At 36.3% G+C, this 24878-nt stretch overlaps 1 protein-coding gene across 5 annotated transcripts in view; it reads left to right on the forward strand.

Annotated features, from left to right (window-relative positions):
• The window catches only part of LOC123531411 (ceramide synthase 2-like), a 60303-nt gene that overhangs the window by 13171 nt on the left and 22254 nt on the right, over positions 1-24878 (forward strand). For 4 of the 5 annotated variants that reach the window (XM_045312342.2, XM_045312341.2, XM_045312339.2 and 1 more), the window contains exons 2-8: positions 7997-8126; positions 10372-10478; positions 11154-11211; positions 11798-11848; positions 14394-14486; positions 17373-17501; positions 17770-17876. In XM_045312342.2, coding sequence (XP_045168277.1) covers positions 7997-8126; positions 10372-10478; positions 11154-11211; positions 11798-11848; positions 14394-14486; positions 17373-17501; positions 17770-17876 — 675 coding nt within the window. Of the gene's footprint in view, positions 1-7996; positions 8127-10371; positions 10479-11153; positions 11212-11797; positions 11849-14393; positions 14487-17372; positions 17502-17769; positions 17877-24055; positions 24157-24878 lie in introns of all 5 variants that reach the window. The other variant, XR_006682419.2, reaches the window with a different exon arrangement.

Below are 24878 nucleotides of genomic sequence, written 5' to 3' on the forward strand. Positions count from 1 at the left end.
TGAAATTTGACCTTGATTTTGACCTAGTGACCTACTTTCACATTTCTCAAGCTACAGCCTTCAAATTTGGACCACATGCATAGTTTTGTGCACCGAAAAAAAAATTGACATTGACCTAGTGACCTACTTTCACATTTGTGAAGGTACAGGCTTCAAATTTGGATCACATGCATAGTTTTGTGTTCAGAAATGAAATTGACCTTGATTTTGACCTAGTGACCTACTTTCTCATTTCTCAAGCTACAGCCTTCAAATTTGGACCACATGCATAGTTTTGTGCACCGAAAAAAAAATTGACATTGACCTAGTGACCTACTTTCACATTTGTGAAGGTACAGGCTTCAAATTTGGATCACATGCATAGTTTTGTGTTCAGAAATGAAATTGACCTTGATTTTGACCTAGTGACCTACTTTCACATTTCTCAAGCTGCAGCCTTCAAATTTGGATCACATGCATAGTTTTGTGTACCGAAATGAACTTTGATGTTGAGATTGACCTAGTGACCTACTTTCACATTTCTGAAGCTACAGGCTTCAGATTTGGACCACATGCATATTTTTGTGTTCTGAATTGAAATTTGACATTGATTTTTACCTAGTACCTACAGCCTTCAAATTTGAAGCACATGCATAGTTTTGTATACCGAAATGAACTTTGACCTTGAAATTGATCTAGTGGCCTACTTTCACATTTCTCAAGCTACAGCTTCAAATTTGGACCACAGGCATGGACCACATGCACAGTGTTGTGTACCGAAATGAAATTTGACCTTGATTTTGACCTTGAGCTAGTCTTGAAATTTGGAACATTAAAAAAAAATGGCTCAATGGTGGGCGCCAAGATCACTCAGTGATCTCTTGTTAAAAAGCTGTTACATGTCTTCGTTTATATGCATTTGCAACACTGTATGAGTGCTTAAACTTTACATAACTAGGTTAAACATTGTTTTTGACAATTGTTTGCTTTTATTTCTTTACAAAAGGGGAAAACTCTTAGAATAGTTTAAGTATTCAATTCTACAGGACAGAATGGTAAAAATCTATTGCAGGGATATAAAGTAACACTCGCCCAGTGCGACCAGATTTAAAGCTGGTCGAGTCAATTTTCCAAGATAGTTGCCCAGCCGGCGAATGGCTATGTTTTCTTCTAATGTCAATATTCTGGGTTTTCCAAGACTGTCTTATTTATATGCACGACATCACTAAAATCGACAAATTAAAATTACCGATATATACTAAGACCAATCGGCATATGCCGATTATTTACTCCGTCACAAACAATGGTTGCGCCTATAGAAATACAGCACTAGAAAGTGAAGATTTATCGAAGGCTGTTAAAGAGCCTAGAACGGCCGGTAGCAGCAACAAAAGAAAATGTTATCAGGACTATGAAAAGTCCTAAAGGCCACAGAGGACTTTTAATGAAAAATGGGCTTTTAACAGATCGTGGCTGAGAAACACAGATTGCTGCATGGTTTGTACTTTTCGGGTTGCGAGTCCTGTAACTTGAGAATGTAACGAAATACTAGACTTCAGATGTCCATATTAAGCATGCAGCCTCTATCAAAAATGCCCATAAACATTACTAGTGCTGCAAAAATCATTCAAACTTTAAATGCATTAATGTTTGTGAGGCTGTGTCATATGTTTAGAAGTCCTCTTTCAGATTTTGACTGGCTATGTGTTTTTGATGAGTGCTCTGTAATTGATGTATTTTGGCAGGAATCAAATTACAAGACTTATTATTAAGTATGTAGATCTAAACCACTGTTAGTATATTTTTCCGCAAATAATAGCTGGGCCCCTAACTTTTAGGCCGGGCCCCTAGAATCTGCCTGTAAGGAGCCCAGATGGCAAATATGGTCTGAGTGTTAATTTATATCCTTGTATTGGACAGATGGGTTGTTTATAAAGATGTTGTTTGTTTACTAAAAATTTCTGTGGTTTTGTGATATACTGCTAAACCTTATCTAATCAGAAAACCTCCGTTTTCAAGACAGAACACTTAAAAATCCATGAATGTCAGCATGTTTTCCGCTTCCACTGTTAAATTTCTACCTCAGTCATGTAAAGCTGTGTGTGTGTCGATCGGTTTATTTTTAAACCCTGTTATATGTTCTGCGCATTTCATTGGTTACACTTTTATACATTTCAAACTTTGAATATGTATATGGAAGGTTTAACAAGCAGTGTCACCCAAATGCTTAAAGATCTCAACTGACAATCCCTTGAACAACGCGGCATCAAAAATTCCCTTATTATATTAAAGTACAGTCTTATTGCAGTTGACCATAACCACCTCACACTTACAAGGAACCTGAATTACTTGATCCACAATCTCATACGCAGTACCATTCTAACTCCTTTTTTATGTCTCATTTACTCCTGTCTGTGTGTGTGTCCGTGTGTTTGTCTGTCGGTCACAAATCTTGTCTGCACTTTAAGTGGAACATTTCTCATCTGATCTTCACCAAACTTGAACAAAATGTGTTTGCCAATAAGTCCTCGGCCAAGTTCGATAACTAGTCAAATAGACCCAGGCACTTCAGAATTATGGCCCTTGCATTACCGAAAATGGCTCTGTACATAGATGCCAGTGAAGCCAGTGATAATGTATTGGTGCATGGTTGCCTCAGATGCATAACTATTCGAATGATTAGGCAGTTGTGGAAGACATGCGCTTTTCTCAAAAGCAGCTCTAGTTCCAAGAACAATTTGTTCCTGGAATGGTCTTCACCTACACATACAGTCCAGCCCCAGTTTGATTCTATTCACTGAGAGGCTGGCAACTGTAACCTTCTATTATCTATATCTATGTTTTTAATCTTAGTAATTGTAGTTCTTTTTAACTTTGCGCCTAATGAGCTTTCTTATCTTTCTTGTCCAAGACAAAGCGCCTCCCAGTTATAATCAGTTTTCATTGTTTGGCAGTACACAGTATAGGCATTGTAACTAAAAATACAAACTTCAAGTAGGAGCTATCTATATTAGATGTATGTGTAGTTAACTGCATCAAAATACAAGGACTGAAAAAATTATTAAAATAGCATTTCCTGAAAAAGAGTTATTTGAGCTGAAAAAAATGATCCCGGATAAAATATTTGGAAAAAATGGAGACAACTCTGCAAAGACTTTATGATAGGCTTAGGTAGCTATTGACCTAGAACCTCATGCAAACTATGCACTTTTTACCTTTAAGCATGGAAAAAGCATGCATACTTGCCACATGGATTAGCAATCTGAATACAAAACTATGTAAAGATCAAATAATTGATTGCCCTGGGGAAAGTGGGACATTTTCTGCGGTGAAATTTGTCAGCAAACAGACAATTTTTTTTTTAAAAAGTCAAAACCCTCAGAATTTCACAAGGTGAAATATGTTAAAAAAGGCTACTGCTGGAAAGAGAACAATCTCAACTACCCATACATATGCATCAAAATATGGGAAAATATCTAGAATTATGAAAAAATTGAAGAAATCAATTTCAAGACTGTTAGATGCATAACTGTGTTATCATGCATGGCATTTAACATAGATAAGACATGGACAGGATTAGGATTAACAAACGGTGTTCACTCAACAATTTCACTATATAAATAGATTGTTTCCCTTGTTTAAAGAAGGCTTAGAGTAAGTCTCTACACAGTAGATGAGAAGTACCAAAAAACTTCTGTGGTGTTTTCAAATTTTATTATTATTGAGACAAAGCTCAGAAACAAACTTGGGATCGAAAAAACTACAAAGCTTGTGTGTGTTCTGTTACAGAATGCTTTGTGATAAAGAAGAACTAGACTGGTAGTCTAGACTATCATATGTTAAGCAAAATGTAGTTGTGACCTAGAGAGATCATTCAATATGTGATCACTGACAGTGTGTAGATTATATATATAAAGTAATACTGTGTCATTTATAAATTCATGTATTTGTAACTATAAATATTGAAGGGTGTTTACTTTGACATAAAAAATATTTTGTTGTGTAAATAAACCATAATTTTTAGCTCACCTGTCACAAAGTGACAAGGTGAGCTTTTGTGATCGCGCGGTGTCCGTCGTCCGTGCGTGCGTGCGTGCGTCCGTAAACTTTTGCTCGTGACCACTCTAGAGGTCACATTTTTCATTGGATCTTTATGAAAGTTGGTCAGAATGTTCATCTTGATGATATCAAGGTCAAGTTCGAATTTGGGTCACGTGCCTTCAAAAACTAGGTCAGTAGGTCTAAAAATAGAAAAACCTTGTGACCTCTCTAGAGGCCATATATTTCACAAGATCTTCATGAAAATTGGTCAGAATGTTCACCTTGATGATATCTAGATCAAGTTCGAAACTGGGTCACGTGCCATCAAAAACTAGGTCAGTAGGGCTAAAAATAGAAAAACCTTGTGACCTCTCTAGAGGCCATATATTTCACAAGATCTTCATGAAAATTGGTCAGAACGTTCACCTTGATGATATCTAGGTCAAGTTCAAAACTGGGTCACGTGCCATCAAAAACTAGGTCAGTAGGTCAAATAATAGAAAAACCTTGTGACCTCTCTAAAGGCCATATTAATCATGGGATCTGTATGAAAGTTGGTCAGAATGTTCATCTTGATGATATCTAGGTCAACTTTGAAACTGGGTCACGTGCCTTCAAAAACTAGGTCAGTAGGTCTAAAAATAGAAAAACCTTGTGACCTCTCTAAGGCCATATATTTCACCAGATCTTCATGAAAATTAGTCAGAACGTTCCTTGATGATATCTAGGTCAAGTTCGAAAGTGGGTCACGTGCCATCAAAAACTAGGTCAGTAGGTCAAATAATAGAAAAACCTTGTGACCTCTCTAAAGGCCATATTTTCATGGGATCTGTATGAAAGTTGGTCTGAATGTTGGTCTTGATGATATCTAGGTCAAGTTCGAAACTGGGTCACGTGCGGGTAAAAACTAGGTCAGTAGGTCTAAAAATAGAAAAACCTTGTGACCTCTCTAGAGGCCATATATTTCATGAGAACTTCATGAAAATTGGTCAGAATGTTCACCTTGATGATATCTAGGTCAAGAACGAAAGTGGGTCACGTGTCTTCAAAAACTAGGTCAGTAGGTCAAATAATAGAAAAACCTTGTGACCTCTCTAGAGGCCATATTTTTCATGGGATCTGTATGAAAGTTGGTCTGAATGTTCATCTTGATGATATCTAGGTCAAGTTTGAAAGTGGATCACGTGCCGTCAAAAACTAGGTCAGTAGGTCAAATAATAGAAAAACCTTGGGACCTCTCTAAAGGCCATATTTTTCATGGGATCTGTATGAAAATTGGTCTGAATGTTCATCTTGATGATATCTAGGTCAAGTTCGAAACAGGGTCATGTGCAGACAAAAACTAGGTCAGCAGGTCTAAAAATAGAAAAACCTTTTGACCTCTCTAGAGGCCATACTTGTGAATGGATTTCCATTAAAATTGGTCAGAATGTTCATCTTGATGATATCTAGGTCAAATTTGAAACTGGGTCACGTGCCTTAAAAAACTAGGTCAGTAGGTCAAATAATAGAAAAACCTTGTGACCTCTCTAGAGGCCATACTTTTCATGGGATCTGTATGAAAGTTGGTCTGAATGTTCATCTTGAAGATATCTAGGTCATAGGGCTGTCATTGATTGGGTCTTTGTCATATCGACGATACCGATATATCGGAAGACAGATATCGACGATACATCGATATATCGAATATTAAGTTAGAGTAACAACCTATTTGTTCATGTACATGCTATATACCTTCTTGTTAATGCTATTTTTAGTTTAATTGCCTGCTTTTCATGTGTTTTATTTGTATTTATGTATTTCCCCATACAGGTAGTGTCGACTAGTTAGAAAAGATTGCTACGGTACAAGTTTAGACATGACCTTTATTGACAACGTCCGTTACTAAGGGCGCATTTTTGCAGGCAGAAAAGTTGTTTTAGAGGGTCTGAGTGTTTATCTGGATAGTTTTTTTCTCTGTGTAAAATATCGATTTTTAAAAATGGGAATCGATAATCGATCGACCAAAAAATATCGTTGATACATCGATATCGTTTCTATCGATGACAGCCCTACTAAGTCAAATTTGAAACTGGGTCAACTGCGGTCAAAAACTAGGTCAGTATGTCTAAAATTATTAAAATCTTTTGACCTCCCTAGAGGCCATATTTTTCAATGGATCTTCATGAAAATTGATCTGAATGTTCACCTTGATGATATCTAGGTCAGTTTCGAAACTGGGTCACATGCGGTCAAAAACTAGGCCAGTAGGTATAAAAATAGAAAAACCTTGTGACCTCTCTAGAGGCCATATTTTTCATGAGATCTTCATGAAAATTAGTGAATGTTCACCTTGATGATATCTAGGTAAAGTTCAAAACAGGGTCACGTACCTTCGAAAACTAGGTCAATAGGTCAAATAATAGAAAAACCTTGTGACCTCTTTAGTGACCATATTTTTCAATGGATCTTTATGAAAATTGGTCAGAATTTTTATATTGATAATATCTAGGTCAATTTCAAAACTGGGTCACATGAGCTCAAAAACTAGGTCACTATGTCAAATAATGACGTCATACTCAAAACTGGGTCATGTGGGAAGAGGTGAGCGATTCAGGACCATCATGGTCCTCTTGTTTTAATAAAACTGTTCTTTCAGCTACCTATCACTTCACCAATAGTTTCAAAGTATTAAAGTAAAACTTACTGTATGAATTAGCTCACATTATCACAACAGATAAACAGATTACATAAAAAAAAAGAAAAGAAAAACTTCTTATTGCCCAGTATTGCCCACTTCATTCCTTTTTAGGAGAATTGCCCAACCTGGGAAACCCCAGGTTTTCCCAGGTGGGTTTACCTTCCCTGTGCGGATAGTTACCAACCCTGGAACCAGTTGGCCCAGAATGTTGAAACTTCATCGGATGATTTGACATGCAGAGTAAACGACTCCTATTTATCGACTCCTATTTATTCTGGGGTCACTCTATCAAAAGTCAAGGTCACAGGGGCCAAATTTCCAGTCCATAACTTGTGAACCACAAGGCCCAGAATGTTAAAACTTCTTGGGATGATTGGACATGCTGAGTAGATGATCCCTATTTCAGCAAATCATTGTTTTTTGTGGACTTTTCCTCGTGTCCCCTATTGACTTATTGTCTATTACTACTATGCATTAGGGGTGGGGTGGGGGAGAAGACATGCGTTTTTTTACAAAAGCATCTTCTAGTTCCATTTTACTAGGCACAACATTCTATATGAACTGCAACATGGATTCAGAGAGCATCACCTAGCCAGAACCCTTGTTGCAGGCCAGCATTCAGAGCTTATTCTCCTTCACTTTAGCAAGGCTTTTGATAAAGTTAGCCACTACTTTACAAACTTCATGAGCATGGTATCAGAGTCTGCATTCTTGACTGGATTCTCTCTTTCTTAATAGCAGAACCCAATGGTTGTTCTTGAGGGTCAGAAATCTGTTAAAGTTCTGTGACATCTAGTGTGCCCCAAGGGTCTGTCCTTGGGCCTCTCCTATCTTGGTGTCATCAGTGATAATGTTCCCTCTTCTCTCACATGCTTTACATTACGTTAAGTCCCAGCTGCAAGGCCCATCCAGTGCCCTTCTTTGTGTTTCTATTGCTACTGTCTTAACTGTTTCTCCCTTTATTATTACAAGTGTTTATTTCCAAATGAAAACATGGTTCATGAACTTAACTTGAAAGAATATTTCTTACAAAATTGAATAAATTAGAGAAATTCAAAAACTGACCTGTGAATCTTAAGAATTGAAATCTCAGATTGACCAGTATACATGTCATATCAGTGTTAATTAATCTATGAAGATAGATAGGTATATAGCCAATATTAAAAGAAAATCCATTTGATAAATTTATCGTACAAAGAAAATGACAGTATGTGATAAAACTAAATTTATTTATTTGTAATGCTCACACATTAATCTGTTCTTTTGAAGTATAAACTTTTTTTTGTATGTTTTCAGATATTTAATGACACCTCTAGGCTACTGGTGTGGGGTGAAGAGGAATAAGAAAACTGTCCCAGTTACTCCTAACCCAGTTCTTGAAAGTCACTTTGAGAAAAATGGCATAACATCAAACAATAACTTAGAGGTAAGAAAAGAATTTGTTTAAGCTATCCTGATTCATCAGACTATCTTGATGGAATTATTGAAAAGTTGAAAATCGTAACACAGCATTAAAGGGGCAGACTTCTATATGCATTTCATAATATCCAATTTTAAGACAAATACCCAAAGTCATGAATTACATTCAGGGTGATATGTTATGAGAATGTTATTTTCTTCTATTTTTATAGAAAAATTTTACTGTGTGATTAACACGGTAATTGATAGACAACTTCCCTATATGTTTTACAGACTGCACAAGGATTTTCTAAATATCAATACTAGCCAGAACTTTTGTTTTTATGCCCCCGGCATCTACTGATGAGGGAGGCATATAGTGATCGTCCTGTCCATCCGTTCGTTCGTCCGTCCGTACGAGGTTAACCAAATGGGACCGTTTCGTCTAGCATCAATACCCCTTACTAGAATGACTTGATACTAATGCAGATGTAACCTGTGACCATTCCTCATCTTCAGACATCACCTGACCTCAGTTTGACCTTGACCTCATTTTGGACTTAGGTTGCTTTATATGGGCCATCTCTTGGTTAACCAAATGGGACCGTTTCGTTTAGCATAAATACCGCTTACAAGAATGAATTGATACTAAGTAATACAGATGTAACCTGTGACCATTCCTCGTCTTCAGACATCACCTGACCTCAGTTTGACCTTGACCTCATTTTGGACTCAGGTTGCTTTATATGGGCCATCTCTTGGTTAACCAAATGGGACCGTTTCATTTAGCATAAATACCGCTTACAAGAATGAATTGATACTAATACAGATGTAACCTGTGACCATTCCTCATCTTCAAACATCACCTGACCTCAGTTTGACCTTGACCTTATTTTGGACTTAGGTTGCTTTATATGGGCCATCTCTTGGTTAACCAAATGGGACCGTTTGTCTAGCATTAATACCACTTAAAAGAATGAATTGATACTAATACAGATGTAACCTGTGACCATTCATCATCTTCAAACATCACCTGACCTCAGTTTGACCTTGACATCGTTTTGGACTTAGGTTGCTTTGTATCGACAAGGATGCCACCGGGGGCATCAAGCGTTTATTGAACGCAGAGCCTTGTTTACTTTTTATATGCCCGTCTCTGAAAGAGCGGTGCGTATTATGTGAACACCTGTGGCGGGCGGGTGGCATCCAAAGCATTTCTTTTTTCTAAGTTGAACAGTTTTCATCCGATCTTCACCAAACTTGCTGACAATGTTTGTGGGCATAATATCTCGGCCAGGTTCAATAACCAGCCAAATCGCCCTAGGCATTCTTGGATTATGGCCCTTGAATTACTATTGCGAATTTAGCTTTGTCCGCTCTCCTAAGTTGAACAGTTTTCATCCAATCTTTACCAAACTTGTTGACAATGTTTGTGGGCATAATATCTTGGCCATGTTTGATAACCAGCCAAATCGCCCAAGGCACCTTTGATTATGGTCCTTGAATTACTTGAAAAATTGCTAATTTAGCCTTGTCCGCACTCTTAAGTTGAACAGTTTTCATCGGATCTTCACCAAACTTGCTAACAATGTTTTGTGCATAATCTCGGCCAAGTTCGATAACCACCTAAATCGCCTCAAGCCCTCTTGGATTATGACCCTTGAGTTCGATGACGGGCGTTTATTTTATGACAGTCTGGCATTCTTTTTGTTTTATGTAAAAAAACAACAAGGAAGTACTGTCTGAATTTGAAAAATATAGCCAGCCGTCAGAGTGCTGATCTATGAATTGTGGGGTCGTGCTGGGGAATGATTTGATGAAAGACATTGGCTCTGAAGTCATTTCGTATGCCATCTCTGATTCATGTGGAGAAGTTGGCAGTTACTTGTAGAGAACAGATTAATACTGGTACAGAATCCAGGAAAACAGGTTAGGTCAACAGTTAGCTGTTACGTAACAGAAATAATGTTGAAAAAAGGCACAGAACTAAACAAAAAAAATGTAATGTGAACCTGAAAGCACACACCTATTAAAAAAAACAACATGTCCCTTAATCATTGAAAAAGTCTTAGGAATACCCCTGTAAATGAATTAAAAATGTCATGCCCTCTTCAAATATATGGTATGAAATGTAAGCATACCGGGTACACAGACGTTAGTAAACCTGAGTAGCGTGTGGAAGGCTTTCAGTGACATAAAGCCAAAATGAGGTTTATAAAAAACATAATTTGTTCGTATTATATCACAGGTATATTTGGTATTTTTTATTTCAGTCTGTAGCTAAGCAAACTGATATGACAGTTAGAGAAGTAGAGAGATGGCTGCGTAACAGAAAAGCCCAATCAGTAACCAGTGACATTACTAAATTCAGGGAGTGTGGGTAAGAAGAAGTGGTGTAGTATAATGTTTATCTGTTTTACTAAAAAAAAATATTTGAATTAAGTCATGTCATTAATCTTAAGCCAGCTGGCGGCAAGTGATTCTACCTTTGCAACCAGCGCAGACCAAGATCAGCCTGCACGTCCATGCAGGCTGATCATAGTCTACACTGTTCGCTATTTAGTCAGTAAATTTTCAGTGAACACCTCTTCAAATAATAAATGGTACTGCCTAAATTGAATGATGGAGCAGTCCATTGTAGAAATTTAGCTGACTAAAGGTTAATGAATGGTAGAAACCCATCTATGTAACAGTATGGCATTCAGTAGGAGTACTATAGGGGGCCTTCATGCTCAAGTAGTCCAGGTTGCCTACTTCGAATCACTTGCCCCTTATCGATGCGGGTTTGAGCCTCGATCGGGGCATCAAATTCTTCATGTGAGGAAGCCATCAAGCTGGCCTACGGAAGGTTAGTGGTTATACCCAGATGCCCGTGTGTGATGGAATAATGCAAGGAGGGGCACCTGGGATCTGCCTCCACTATCAAAAGCTGGAAGGTCAACATATGATCTATGATTAAACCCACCAAAAGAAGAAGTAAGAGAATTTCACAAATATATCAGTTTGGCTGCAGGATGTAATATTAAATAATTATGAATATATTTTAACATTGTAGGTGGCATTTTACATTCTACCTGGGCATCTTTGTGTATGGTCTTGTTGTATTATGGGATGTAAGTATTTAGTTTCACTGAAAATAAGATGTGATACACTCCAAGGTTCCTCCGTCAGAATAGAAAAATACCTCAGAAGCATGTATCATTTATTCTTTGCCTTATCTTGCCATAATGCATGACACTTAACTGTTGTGTTTTCCAGTGATATACTAAAAGGAAGATTATAAAATAGCTAACAATAAGTAGAATTCATTTGAAACTGAATATGAGTCATTTATGCCCCAAGACCTAATCATGTCGTGATTAGGCAGTTGAGGTCTTATATACATGTACTACTATTCAGATGATTAGGCAGTTGTGGGAGACATGTGCTTTTATCAAAAGCAGCTCCAGTTAGAAATTAATTAAAGAAAAGAAAACAGTCTTTTAAAATTTTATAATTTTCAAAACTGCCTTACTGTATTACTGATTTTGACTTTTCTCTACTAACATTTATTTGGCTCTAGATATGTAAAGACATTTTGTAATAATTCTTTACTCTTTACATTTTGTTTGTTAGTTATGATTAGCAGTATTTAACAGCCTTTTTATGTATATTTAAGCCATTTCATTCGAAATGTATATCTCAACTTCTTTTGTACAGAAAAACTGGTTTTGGACAACATCATTTTGCTGGACTGGATGGCCAAAATTAGTAAGTATGAGTATACTATTAGTGCCACTATAAAAATCTGTAGTGGAGTTTTGTCTTTCAGCAGTCACAAACACTGTTTTATCTTCTGGTATCTGATTGCATAGACATGGCTGCTTATTGCACAAATCAAGCAACATTGTGGCTTTACTTCAATGGAGTTATGATACTTCTATTGAACTAGTAGCTAAGCAAGAAATAACATTTAAATAGAGCAGTGTGATTAAAGGGTAAGGAAAGTCTGACACTAGGTTAATTTTATATCAAAGCAATACTCAAGCCTTCCATAACGCTGAAAGAATTTTTAAAATCATACTATTATTGAAAAAGATATATGGCAGTTTGAAATTTAAGAAAATGGCTGATCATGGAGGCAGCATTTTAGTGTGTTTATGATGTCGTTTACACACTGCTAAATTCTTTATTAAGCAAATAACCTTTTAAATAGATTCATTTTCATGTTTCTTGAGTGTAAGATGTAAAACAGGGTAATTTCTTTTATTATAACTGGAAAAAAAGTGAGAAATTATTTTACAAAAATAAGTAAATACAGTTCAAATGTGTATCTAAAAATTTAACAAATACACCATTTTGTTGCCATGGAAACAAAATGGCCGCCAATTTGACCAAATATTTAAATGCTCATAACTTTCTCATTTTTACTCCGATTTTAAAAATTCTTTCACTTCTTTTAAATGAATTTAGAAATCCCAGTTGACGAAATTAACATAAGAACAGCATTGCCTTTCCCTTTAAGGTGAGCAGCATTTTGATCAATAAGCCTGCATAATTTTCATGGTACCTAATTTGTTCTATCTTTAATTAAGAAAATATTTGTTAACAAGTGCAGCTGCAAATCCCAATTTTTAGCTCGACTATTCAAAGAATAGTCTTGCTATTCTACTCACCCTGGCGTCGGCGTCACACCTTGGTTAAAGTTTTGCATTCAAGTACATATGGCTAACATTTAAAGGCATGTAGCTTATTTTTTCTAGGTCAATTACCAACCTCACTGGGTCAAGTCCCATAACTCTTGACATACATTTTGAGCAAATTATGCCCTCTTATGGACTTAGAAAATCCTGGTTAAAGTTTTACATGCAAGTTACTATCTCCAAAACTGATGCAGATATTGAATTGAAACTTCACATATATGCCTTTGGGGATATAAAACTAGTTGATAGCATCAAGTCTTATAACTCTGACTTGCATTTTGGCTGAATTATGCCCCCTTTTGGACTTAGAAAATCCTGGTTAATGTTTTGGGTGCAAGTACATACAGCTATTACTTAATGGCATATAGATTTGAATCTTATTTTTTATTTTTCTAGATAATTACCAGCCTCACTGGGTCAAGTACCATAACTCTGACATGTATTTTGGGCAAATTATGCACCCTTTTGGACTTAAAAAATTCTGTTTAACATTTTGCATGCAAGTTACTATCTGCAGAACAAATGCAGATATTAAATTGAAACTTCATGTGTGCCTTCGGGGTTATAGAACTAGTTGATTGCATTAAGTCATATCTCTGACATGCATTTTGGCCAAATTATGTCCCCTTTTGAACTTAAAACTTCTGGTTAAAGTTTTACATGCAAGTTACTATCTCCAAAACTAATGCAGATACTTGATTTAAACTCTGTAGATATTTTAACATTTAGGGTAATATTTTCCTGCTTCTGGGACAATAATTCGAATAGTCCAGCATTGGCTGTTTTACGGACAGCTCTTGTTGATGTCCCATTGAAAAAGAACAAAAATGTTAAGAAAAAGAAACTGTCTGTAAATGTGTTACCTTGACAGATTATTCACCAAAAATTCCTATTTCATAGAAGTGAAGCAGCAGTGGTGCTCAGATTGCACAAAAAGCAGCTGTGCTTGTGTATAACATGGTTATATTTCACTGTTACAAGTTTATGCAAGAAGGTAAAATCAGTACATCTATAAAATGTAGAATTAATTTATTCGTTGTTGACAGATCTTTACCACTGACTAAATTACAGCTAATTGTAACTGATACTATATATAATTTTTTGTCCAGTAATTGGTCACATTACTTACTGTAATATTGCTTTAACAGATTTTTGTTAAGTAGAATGACACCTTTCTGGGGCCGTATTTATCAACAATTTAAGTCTGAAATCTTAAGACTTTGTCTTTAAAATGGTAGATTTTCAGTTAAGTACAAGTTTGTCTTCAGTACAGTTATCCGATATTTTGTCTGTAGTTATAAAGTGCATGTTCTTGCAAATTTCATTACAGTTCTTAGTAACTTAAGAGTGACATTGTAAAAAGAACATTTAGCATTTTGAAGTCTTAAGTCTAAATTTCAGACTTTAATTGTTGATGAATTCAGGCCCTGTCTCTTTTAATTAACTGTGTACAATATTACAGATATCAGTGTGTTTCATGAAAAATTGTTATAATATCCCTTTATAATAGATAGTCCTAACACTATTCTTAAGATGAAAGAATCAAAGTCAAAAGACATTTATAGAAATACATAAGAAAGTAAAGTTGTGCTCATGTAATGGTTATATTGTAGAATGTTCCAAGGGAGATTTACTGGTACTATATGATAGAGTTGTCATTCTACTGGTGTCTTGTTTTCTCAATGGTGACAGAACATAAAAGAAAGGTAAGATATACTATAAAACTATTGTTTGATACACTGACATGCTGAAATGGTATGGATTGAAAATTAAAAATTGCTCCATTAAAAAATCAACTGTAGCACAGGAGAATTCACATACAAGTTACTGATTGCTATTATAGGTTAACTAAGTCAAAATTTAAATATCCAAAATGCTTTTAGTATTGTGTTAGTTACAGAAAAAGCTACTGTTCAAGTAGTGTGTGAATGACTAATAACTATTTATATAAATTTTTAGTTTCAACTTATGAAGATAAAAATGAATGGGAATTTTATTAGTCACCTACCGGTTGAAAACCAGTTTCAGGGGCTATAGGATTGTGCTTTTCAGTCCGTTGTCTGTCCATCCGTCTGTATGCAGTTTCGTGTCCGGTCCATAACTCTGTCATTCATCAAGGGATTTTAATAATACTTGGCACAAATGTTCACCATGAAGAGTCAACATCAGGACCCCTAGCTCAAAGGTCAAGGTCACAATTGGAGGTCAAAGGTCAACAGGGCTATTTTCCTGTCCCGACCATAACTCTGCCATCCATGAAGGGATTTTAATATTACTTGACTCAAATGTACCCCTATATTAAGACGATGTGTCATACACAACTTTCAGACCCCTAGGTCAAAGGTCAAGGTCATACTTGGCAGTCAAATGTTTTAAAACATGGCATGAACAGTGTCTGTTTCGTGTCCAGTCCAGAACTCTGTCATCCATCAAGGGATTACAATATTACTTGGAATAAATGTTCCCCATGATGAGACGACATGTCATACGCAACACCCAGAACCCTAACTTGGAGATCAAAGGTCAGTAGGTTTTTTTTTTCCAGTCTGGTCTATAACTTTGTCATGCAATACAGGATTTGAATCCCTGGATAAGACATGTCATGCGCGAAACCCGCACCCTTAGCTGAAAGGTCAAGGTCACACTTGAAAGTCAAAGGCCCCAAAAGGGCTTTTTTACCTGTCTTGTATGTAACTCAATAATCCTAAAAGGGATTTAAATATTACTTGGCACAAATGTACTCCATGATAAGACGATGTGTCAAGCATAAGACTCAGACCCTTAACTCAAAGGTCAAGGTCACACTAGGAGGTCAAAGATCAATAAGGATTTTTTCCTGTATGATCAATAACTCTGTCATCCATGAAGGGATTTTAATATTACTTCACACAAATGTTTTCCATAATGAGACAACTTGTCTTACGCAACCCCTTATCCCTAATTCCAAGGTCGCTGTCAGATGTCAAAGGTCAATAAGATTTTTTTTTCCTATCTGGTCCATAAGTGCCATCAATTAAGCGATATTAATATTGCTTGACACAAATGTTCACCATAATGAGACTATATGTTATGTGCAATGCCCTGCCCCTTAGTGCAAAGGTCAAGATCACACCTGAAGGTCAAAAGTCAACATTGATCATTCCTGTCCAGTCTGTAAGGTATTTTTACATAAGCGCATGTGTCATATGGACCCAATTAAGGCTGATTTTATTTTTTTTATTTTGTTAAGTTTAATGTCGCACCGACACAATTGTAGGTCATATGGTGACTTTCCAACTTTTTTGCTGGAGGAGAACCCCAGGTGCCCCTCCGTGCATTATTTCATCACAAGCGGGAACCTGGGTAGAACCACCGACCTTCCGTAAGCCAGCTGGATGGCTTCTTCACATGAAGAATTAATGCCCAATTAAGGCTGAACGCCACTAAATCCAGCACTGCTGTTCTTTATTTCATATAAAAACCACTTACTTTATAATGGTTTATGACATTTTCTAGCATACCAGATTTTCAGAGACTTATATTCCCATAAAGAACTATATTGCTACTTTAGAAAAAGAAAAAGGGGGTGTTAACTTTTATATAAGAAAGCTACAGTTCGTTAAATACAACCCACTGAATTTACTACTTTTCACTTCTTTCAATTACTCGTTTCGAGACATTAAATTCTTCCCCGCCATTTTTACCGTGCATGCGAAAGGAACATGCCGATTTCGACAGAATGCTAAGTGATACATACTGAAAAGGGGTAGAGTAAAAGAAAACACGATGCTATATAGAAAGGGCACGTGGAAAGGGAGATAGATTAGCACTATTTATATTTGGACTACTTGTGACTAGACCAGCAGAGGGTTGCGTTTGGTTTGGTAGTGGTCTGCCTTAAAAAAATTTTTGGTGTATTTTCTTTAGAATTTCTTCCCTAAAGTATGGTGATTTCTTGCTTTTTTTCTCATATTTTCCCACCAGTATCAAAATTGAAATTAAATACTTTTTTATATTCATAGATATTACGAATCAACAACTGTAGATTTTTGTATATGCAAATTTTAACCGAAGTGTTGTGTTTTAACATATTGTATATATAGTATGCTGTTGTTTATTCATCTTTAACAGATACCAAATCATTATGTAATACTGCAGTAGAGAAAATGAGGTGCCTTCCAGTAGGGGACTTAGTGTTGCATGGCAATACTTCATTCACTTGTTTGTTAGTTAGGATTTAATTTCATGAGTTGATACAGGTTTGCCAAGAAATCCTTGAAAAATTAGTCCTTACAAATATTTACTACTTCACAGCATAGCATACATAGTTGCATGTTTGAAAAAAAAAACACCACTTTTCACTGCATGTAAGCTGATAGAGTCATAAAGGGAGATAATTGAAACAACAAACGCTGATAGAGTCATAAAGGGAGGTAATTGAAACAACAAACTTAATTATGATTTCTACTGTATAAGTTAATAATGTAAACCTATGATATTTGTCCAAAATACAAATTACAAAAAAAATAGGAAATAATATTTCATGTTTGTTACAAAAAAATGTGACAGCTATTATGATGACCCTTTAATATGCTGCCTATTCTAACTTTCAGGATTTTAATCAGATGATTATTCACCATGTTGCTACTATACTGCTGATGTCCTTCTCTTGGGCAACGAACTTTGTCCGTATAGGTACGCTTGTACTTTTAACTCATGATGCAGCGGATTTTCCAATGGCGGTAAGTTGAGTCCATTTGATTTGTTGTAAAGATAAAACTTTTTTTTCTGTGTCTGAACAAGCACAGGTTTTTGTTTTAATGAAGTCATTAAAATGTTTGGTGCTACTTGCTATTTTCCCCCTTTTAAGTCCTTTTGTGATAATGATGACATAGTTTATTTAAAAGGAACTTTAAGTCAGTTTTAATTTGTATGTCAGTTACTTGATAGTTAACCATTTTTGTGTTGTAAATAGATTTCAATGTCTGCAAAGTGTTTTCTATATTACAGGCAGCAAAAATGATGAAGTATAGCGGTCATAAAAAGGCGTGTGAAATATTGCTGGGTGTGTTTATAGTAGTATGGATCCTATCCAGACTTGTTTACTATCCATTTGTGTACGTATAACTTCAGTTTGTTACAATGGAAATACTCCCCCTATTTTTATTTTTCCTGAATTATTTTGAAAATTTTAATTTACCTTTTATAATTGATATTTGAAACCTTACCTAGATTAATCAGTTTTGTTAATAATGATTTTGTGTAATCTAATGATCAAATTTTAAAATAGATCCAAGATAATTGGTGTTAAATTACTGATTACACAGAAGTGGCAAATTTATTTCAACTAGGAATTAAAATGTTTAAATACATTTTTCTGCATGAAAATCTATCAGTTAAACTTGTACCCATACATGTATATAAAACAGAATAGTATTTTGCTATGATAAAATAGAATTACTTTAAAACAAACATCTTTGGTTATTGGTACAAACAGACTTCTTTGATAGTTCACCTTTCAGGTTAATGTAGCAGTCTCTATGTATTTCTATCCGATAAAGATAATTCCTAGAGTTTTTGTGAGGCCTTAGAGGCTACATTGCCTTTGTGTTTTGCAGTTTATTGTTCAATCCTTGATTGATTAATCCTAGTTTTTGCCTTAGTCAGCTTAACTAAAGCCAAAAATAAAAATATTTTGTGTAAAAAAGGTTTATACTGTCCCGTGTCTTTGGAACATGGTGGGGGTAAGAGTGAGGTTGGGTGCGCGCCATAAACCGGTTTAAGCTCCCCTGTGGTGTTTTTGCCACTGACCGTTCCAAGGCGGTGCCCCACTGTGTTCCTTTATTTGTTCGTTTTGTCCTCGTGTGTTTGCTTTGTATGTGAGTGTGTGTGTTTGTAGTGTGCATGTCTGCGTGCTATGGGTTTCGTTTTGGGGAGGCTGCATTTTTGGAATATTTGATATTTGTCCTTGTTGGTTGCGGGTTTATCCCGCTACCAAAGTTAAAGTTTAATTCTGACTATCATAGCATCTTTATTTGATTCCGAATCACATCCAAAGGATGTTCATGTGCTACACAAAATAGTCCCCTTCATGAACAATGCGGATGAATTATCAATGAACAAGCAGTTCTTATTCAACCTGTATCCACTCGCACTGACCATTTAGATTATATCAGATCCATCAATGATAAGGTATTCCAGCCCATGGTTACATCACAAGCTGGGTCAGGAAGAGTTCATCTTAGATATGAGGCACATTGAATTTGTATTTATTTCTCATTCATGTATATTCATAGACTGGCATTTAAACAGAAATAAATCTACCAAAAACCCGCAACCATCAGACATTTCAAGGCTTTGATTTTTAGCTCACCTGTCACAAAGTGACAAGGTGAGCTTTTGTGATCGCGTGGCGTCCGTCTGTGCGTGCGTGCGTAAACTTTTGCTTGTGACCACTCTAGAGGTCACATTTTTCATGGGATCTTTATGAAAGTTGGTCAGAATGTTCATCTTGATGATATCTAGGTCAAGTTCGAAACTGGGTCACATGCGGTTAAAAACTAGGTCAGAAGGTCTAAAAATAGAAAAACCTTGTGACCTCTCTAGAGGCCATATTTTTCATGAGATCTTAATGAAAATTGGTCAGAGTGTTTACCTTGATGATATCTAGGTCAAGTTCGAAACTGGGTCACGTGGGATCAAAAACTAGGTCAGTAGATCTAAAAATAGAAAAACCTTGTGACCGCTCTAGAGGCCATATTTCTCAATGGATCTTCATGAAAATTGGTGAGAATGTTTACCTTGATGATATCTAGGTCAAGGTCGAAAATGGGTCACTTGGGGTCAAAAACTAGGTCAGTAGGTCTAAAAATAGAAAAACCTTGTGACCTCTCTAGAGGCCGTATTTCTCAATGGATCTTCATGAAAATTGGTCAGAATGTTCACCTTGATGATATCTAGGTTAAGTTCAAAACTGGGTCACGTGCAGTCAAAAACTAGGTCAGTAGGTCTGAAAATAGAAAAACTTTGTGACCTCTCTAGAGGCCATATTTTTCATGGGATCTTTATGAAAATTAGTCAGAATGTTCACCTTGATGATATCTAGGTCTAGATTGAAACTGGGTCACGTGCGGTCAATAACTAGGTCAGTAGATTTAAAAATAGAAAAACCTTGTGACCTCTCTAGAAGCCATATTTTTCAAGAGATCGTCATGAAAATTGATCAGAATGTTCATGTTTGAAACTGGGTCAGGTGCGGTCAAAAACTAGGTCAGTAGGTCTAAAAATAGAAAAACCTTGTGACATCTCTAGAGGCCATATTTCTCAATGGATCTTCATGAAAATTGGTGAGAGTGTTCAGCTTGATGATATCTAGGTCAAGTTCATAACTGGGTCATGTGCGGTCAAAAACTAGGTCAGTAGGTCGAAAAATAGAAAAACCTTGTGACCTCTCTAGAGGCCATATTTTTCATGAGATATTTCATGAAAATTGGTGAGAATGTTCATCTTGATGATATCTAGGTCAAGTTCAAAAGTAGGTCACGTGCCTTCAAAAACTAGGTCATTAGGTCAAATAATAGAAAAACCTTGTGACCTCTCTACAGGTAATATTTTTCAATGGATCTTCATGAAAATTGTTCAGAATTTTTTATCTTGATGATATCTAGGTCACATGTGCTCAAAAACTAGGTCACTATGTCAAATAATAGAAATAACGATGTCATACTTAGTTCAACACTGGGTCATGTGGGGATAGGTGAGCGATTCAGGACCATCATGGTCCTCTTGTATATATATGTTGGCAGATTGACCTATCTGCTATTGTTAAATCTTTTGATGGAAATTTAAATTTTAAAGTTTATTTGCTAGATATCTATTTGCTAAGCTATAGTATAATGTAAAGTCATTTACCTAAATATCAAACATTTTTCCTCTTTTTTTAGCTCACCTGAGCCAGAGGCTCAGGGTGAGCTATTGTGATCGTTCACCGTCCGGCGTCCTTGGTCTGTTGTCCGTCCATAAACTTTTACTTTAAACGACATCTCCTCATAAACCGCTAGGCCAATTTCATCCAAACTTCACAGGAATGTTCCTTGGGTAAAGCTCTACAAAAATTATTCAAAGAATTGAATTCCATGCCGAACTCTGGTTGCCATGGCAACCGAAAGGAAAAACTTTAAAAATCTTCTTCTCAAAAACCAGAAGCTCTAGAGCTTAGATATTTGGTGTGAAGCATTCCCTAGTGGACCTCTACCAAGTTTATTCAAATCATGACTCCGGGATCAAAATTGACCCCGCCCCAGGGGTCATATGATTTTACATAGGAAAATCTTAAAAAATCTTCTTCTCAAAAACCAGAAGCTCTAGAGCTTAGATATTTGATGTGTAGCATTGCCTAGTGGACCTCTACTAAAGTTGTTCAAATCATGACCCCGGGGTCAAAATTGACCCCACCCCAGGGGTCACTTGATTTTACATTGATTTCTATAGGAAAATCTTCAAATTTTTTTTAAAAAAATAAACCAGAAGGCCTAGAGCTTAGATATTTGACATGTAGCATTGCCTAGTGGACCTCTACAAAATTTGTTCAAATCATGACCCCCGGGGTCAAAATTGACCCCGACTCAGGGGTCATTTGATTTTACGTAGGTAAATTTTCAAAAATTTTCTAAAAATAAACCAGAAGGCCTAGAGCTTAGATATTTAACATGTAGCATTGCCTAGTGGACCTCTACAAAATTTGTTCAAATTATGACCCCCGGGGTCAAAATTGACACCGCCCCAGGGGTCACTTGATTTTACATAGGAAAATCTTCAAAAATTTTCTAAAAATAAACCAGAAGGTCTAGAGCTTAGATATTTGATATGTAGCATTGCCTAGTAGACTTCTACAAAATTTGTTCAAATCATGACCCCCGGGGTCAAATTGACCCCGCCCCATGGGGTTACTTGATTGTACATAGGAAAATCTTCAAAATTTTCTAAAAATAAACCAGAAGGCCTAGAGCTTAGATATTTGACATGTAACATTGCCTAGTGGACCTCTACAAAATTTGTTCAAATCTTGACCCCCCAGGGTCAAATTGACCCAGCCCCAGGGGTTACTTGATTGTACATAGGGAAGTCTTCATAAATTTGCTAAAAATAAACCAGAAGGCCTAGATCTTAGATATTTGATATGTAACATTGCCTAGTAGACTTCTACAAACTTTGTTCAAATCATGACCCCCGGGGTAAAACTGACCCAGCCCCAGGGGTTACTTGATTGTACATCGGAAAATCTTCCAAAAAAATTCTAAAAATCATCAGTTCGACATTTGAAATATGTAGCTCATATTACTCAGGTGAGGGATCCAGGGTCATCATGACCCTCTTGTTTTTTTTATTTGCCCCCCTCCCCCCGCTTTTAAAGAAGCAGGGGTATACTGCTTTGCAGCTGTCAGTTGGTTGGTTTGTCAATAGACAGAAAGGTGTCTGCCCAATAACTTGAGAACTACTTGAACCAGAATATTCAAACTTGGTAACATGATTTAGCTTATTAAGTAGAAGACCCTTATTGTTTTTGTGGTCAAGAGGTCAAGGTCATAGGGGCCTGAACCTTGAAAAACAGTTTCCGCTCAAAAACTTGAGAACCACTTGACCCAGAACCTTCAAACCTGATAGCATGATTGGGTTTATGAAATAGATGACCCCTACTATTTTTGGATTCAGTAGGTCAAAGGTCAAGGTCACAGGGGCCTGAACCTTGAAAAATGGTTTCCATGCAATAACTTTAGAGCCACTTGACATAGAAGCTTGATACCTGACTGCATGATTAGGCTTATGAAGTAGATGACTCCTATTGTTTTTTGGGTCAGTAGGTCCATGGTCAAGGTCACATAGGGACGTGAACATTGAAAACCATTTCTACTCGGTTACTTGAGAACCACTGGACCAAGACCCTTCAGAGTTGTTAGCCTTATTGGGTAGATGACCTCTTTTATGTTTGCTGTTTATGCTCAGTAAGTTGAGAATCACTTGACCAAGTATCTTCAAACTTGATAGCATGAATGGGCTTATGACCTTGATGACCCCTGATGTTTTGAGGGTAAGTAGGTCAAGCTCATAATGATCACGGGTCTTAAAATAGGACAATCCAGCATGGGAGGGGGGTGCGGGCAGGGGGCATACAAGTTTTACAAACAGCTCTTATTTTGGTAAATTTTATCTTATTTTGCATATCTTGCTGTTTTAGCCATTTGATGGGTATGGCAGTTTTTAATCATGGTAGTATAGTATCTGTTTAGCTGAAATTGAAAGCAGTAAATGTTTCAACTCAAAAGGTCCTACGTGATGTTTCAGTTATCTCCACTGACAAAACTATGGTCAAAATTCAACATGTGTAATAAAAGTACTTTAGAAAATCAGAAAAAAATGAAGTAAATTTTAAATATACATATAACATACAGAATGATGTAACAAAAAGAAAAGATTTTTATCATTTATCAGAATATCATGGAATTGTGACAAATTGTTGAATTTTCCATATAAAAATTACTGTCTGGGCGATAATACAATACATCTGCATGTTGTTATTTTTGAAAATGTTTGGATCTTCACATTTGTCATCAAAGTTATATAAAGAAAATATTTACTGCCGATAGTATAGAAAAATTAGATAGCATAAAGGTATCTGACTGCTGAGTTGCTGTATCAAGTTTTTGCAAAATTAACAAAATATCTAGTCAACCTGCCACTGAATACATCTACTATATCTTACAGAGAAATACTATACAACCTCAAATTAAGTTTTTGTGGCTTTATTAGGATCACTTTGTCGCATCAGCGAGTCCGTCCGAATGTCCATTTCATATCATTTAAAACAAAAGCTGACTAACTGTAACCCTGTCATGAATAATTTTAGAATTATCCCCCTTTTGTAGAAAAGATGGCAATGAGAGGAAGTCCTCAAGCACAGGAACCATAACTCTGCCTTGGAACAATTTTGGCATTGTCTACTGTTCTTTTAAGTTAATAGTGTTTTACATTTAAGATAATCACTTTGCCTCCACAGATAGATATTATTGTATCTTGGTACATTGATAGAGTACAATAAGTATCTTGAATAGTTTTAGAATAGTCCCCTTTTTGTACTTAATATTTCACATTAAATACAATAACCATGACTTAATGAATGGAATCTGATGCATTGTGTTTAAAGCAGTTCTTAAAAGCAAGCAGCGTTTCAGACAAGCGTGTGGTAGGGGTACGAATCCACCTCACAGATAGCTGTAATTAATATTAAAATTATTTACAGTCTTAGCAGTATAAATGGGTCACAGCTTATCAGTTAGGAAGCAGGCAAATGACATAGCACAGATATAAGACAGCACGTATTGAACGAGTTACCTTACAGTTGTAAGCATCCACTGTATAGAATATTGTCTCAGTCAGTCAGGCTCGGGCTAAACAAGTCTTTATAAAGTGGAAATTTCAATGTTTTGAAACTGCCATCATTCAGCTTGGTGAAACTTTAAAGCTGATTTAATTTTAAAAAAATACAGATATTGACAGAAAGAAAGATACAATCATTTGAATGATGTGATTTTTTGGGGGCATTTAGTTGCCCTTGTCAGTCCATCTTCATCTCCCCCCCCCCCCCCCCCCCCCCCCCCCCCCACCCCACCACTCACGTCAGAATTTCAGAATTTTTGTTGTGCTTATCTCAAAGTATTTGACCCAGAGTCAACAAACCCCACAGGATTGTCATTCAGCATGTAAAGTTGTGCCCCTGGTATTTTATTTGGTATTTCACACAGTCAGACCAGAGTTATGGCCCTTGACTTAGTAAAAAATATGTATTTGAAGTTTGTGTCGCATGTACCTTAAAAAGTATTTGACCTAGGATTATGAAACATTATAAGAAATTTATTCAGTATGTGAAGGTGTGCACCTTGGTCTTATTTTGAGATTTCACTAGGCCAGACAAGAGTTATGGTCCTTGACTTAGTCAAAAATATGCAAAAATATGCATGAAAAGGGCAGAAAAGTTTATGTTGCATATATCATAAAGAATATTTCACCTAGACAGGAAGGGGAGGGGAAGGGGTATCAGTGTTTTATGAACACATAAATTATTA

Source organism: Mercenaria mercenaria, chromosome 11, assembly GCF_021730395.1.
Source record: "Mercenaria mercenaria strain notata chromosome 11, MADL_Memer_1, whole genome shotgun sequence".
In the NCBI taxonomy this organism is placed as follows: Eukaryota; Metazoa; Mollusca; class Bivalvia; order Venerida; family Veneridae; genus Mercenaria; species Mercenaria mercenaria.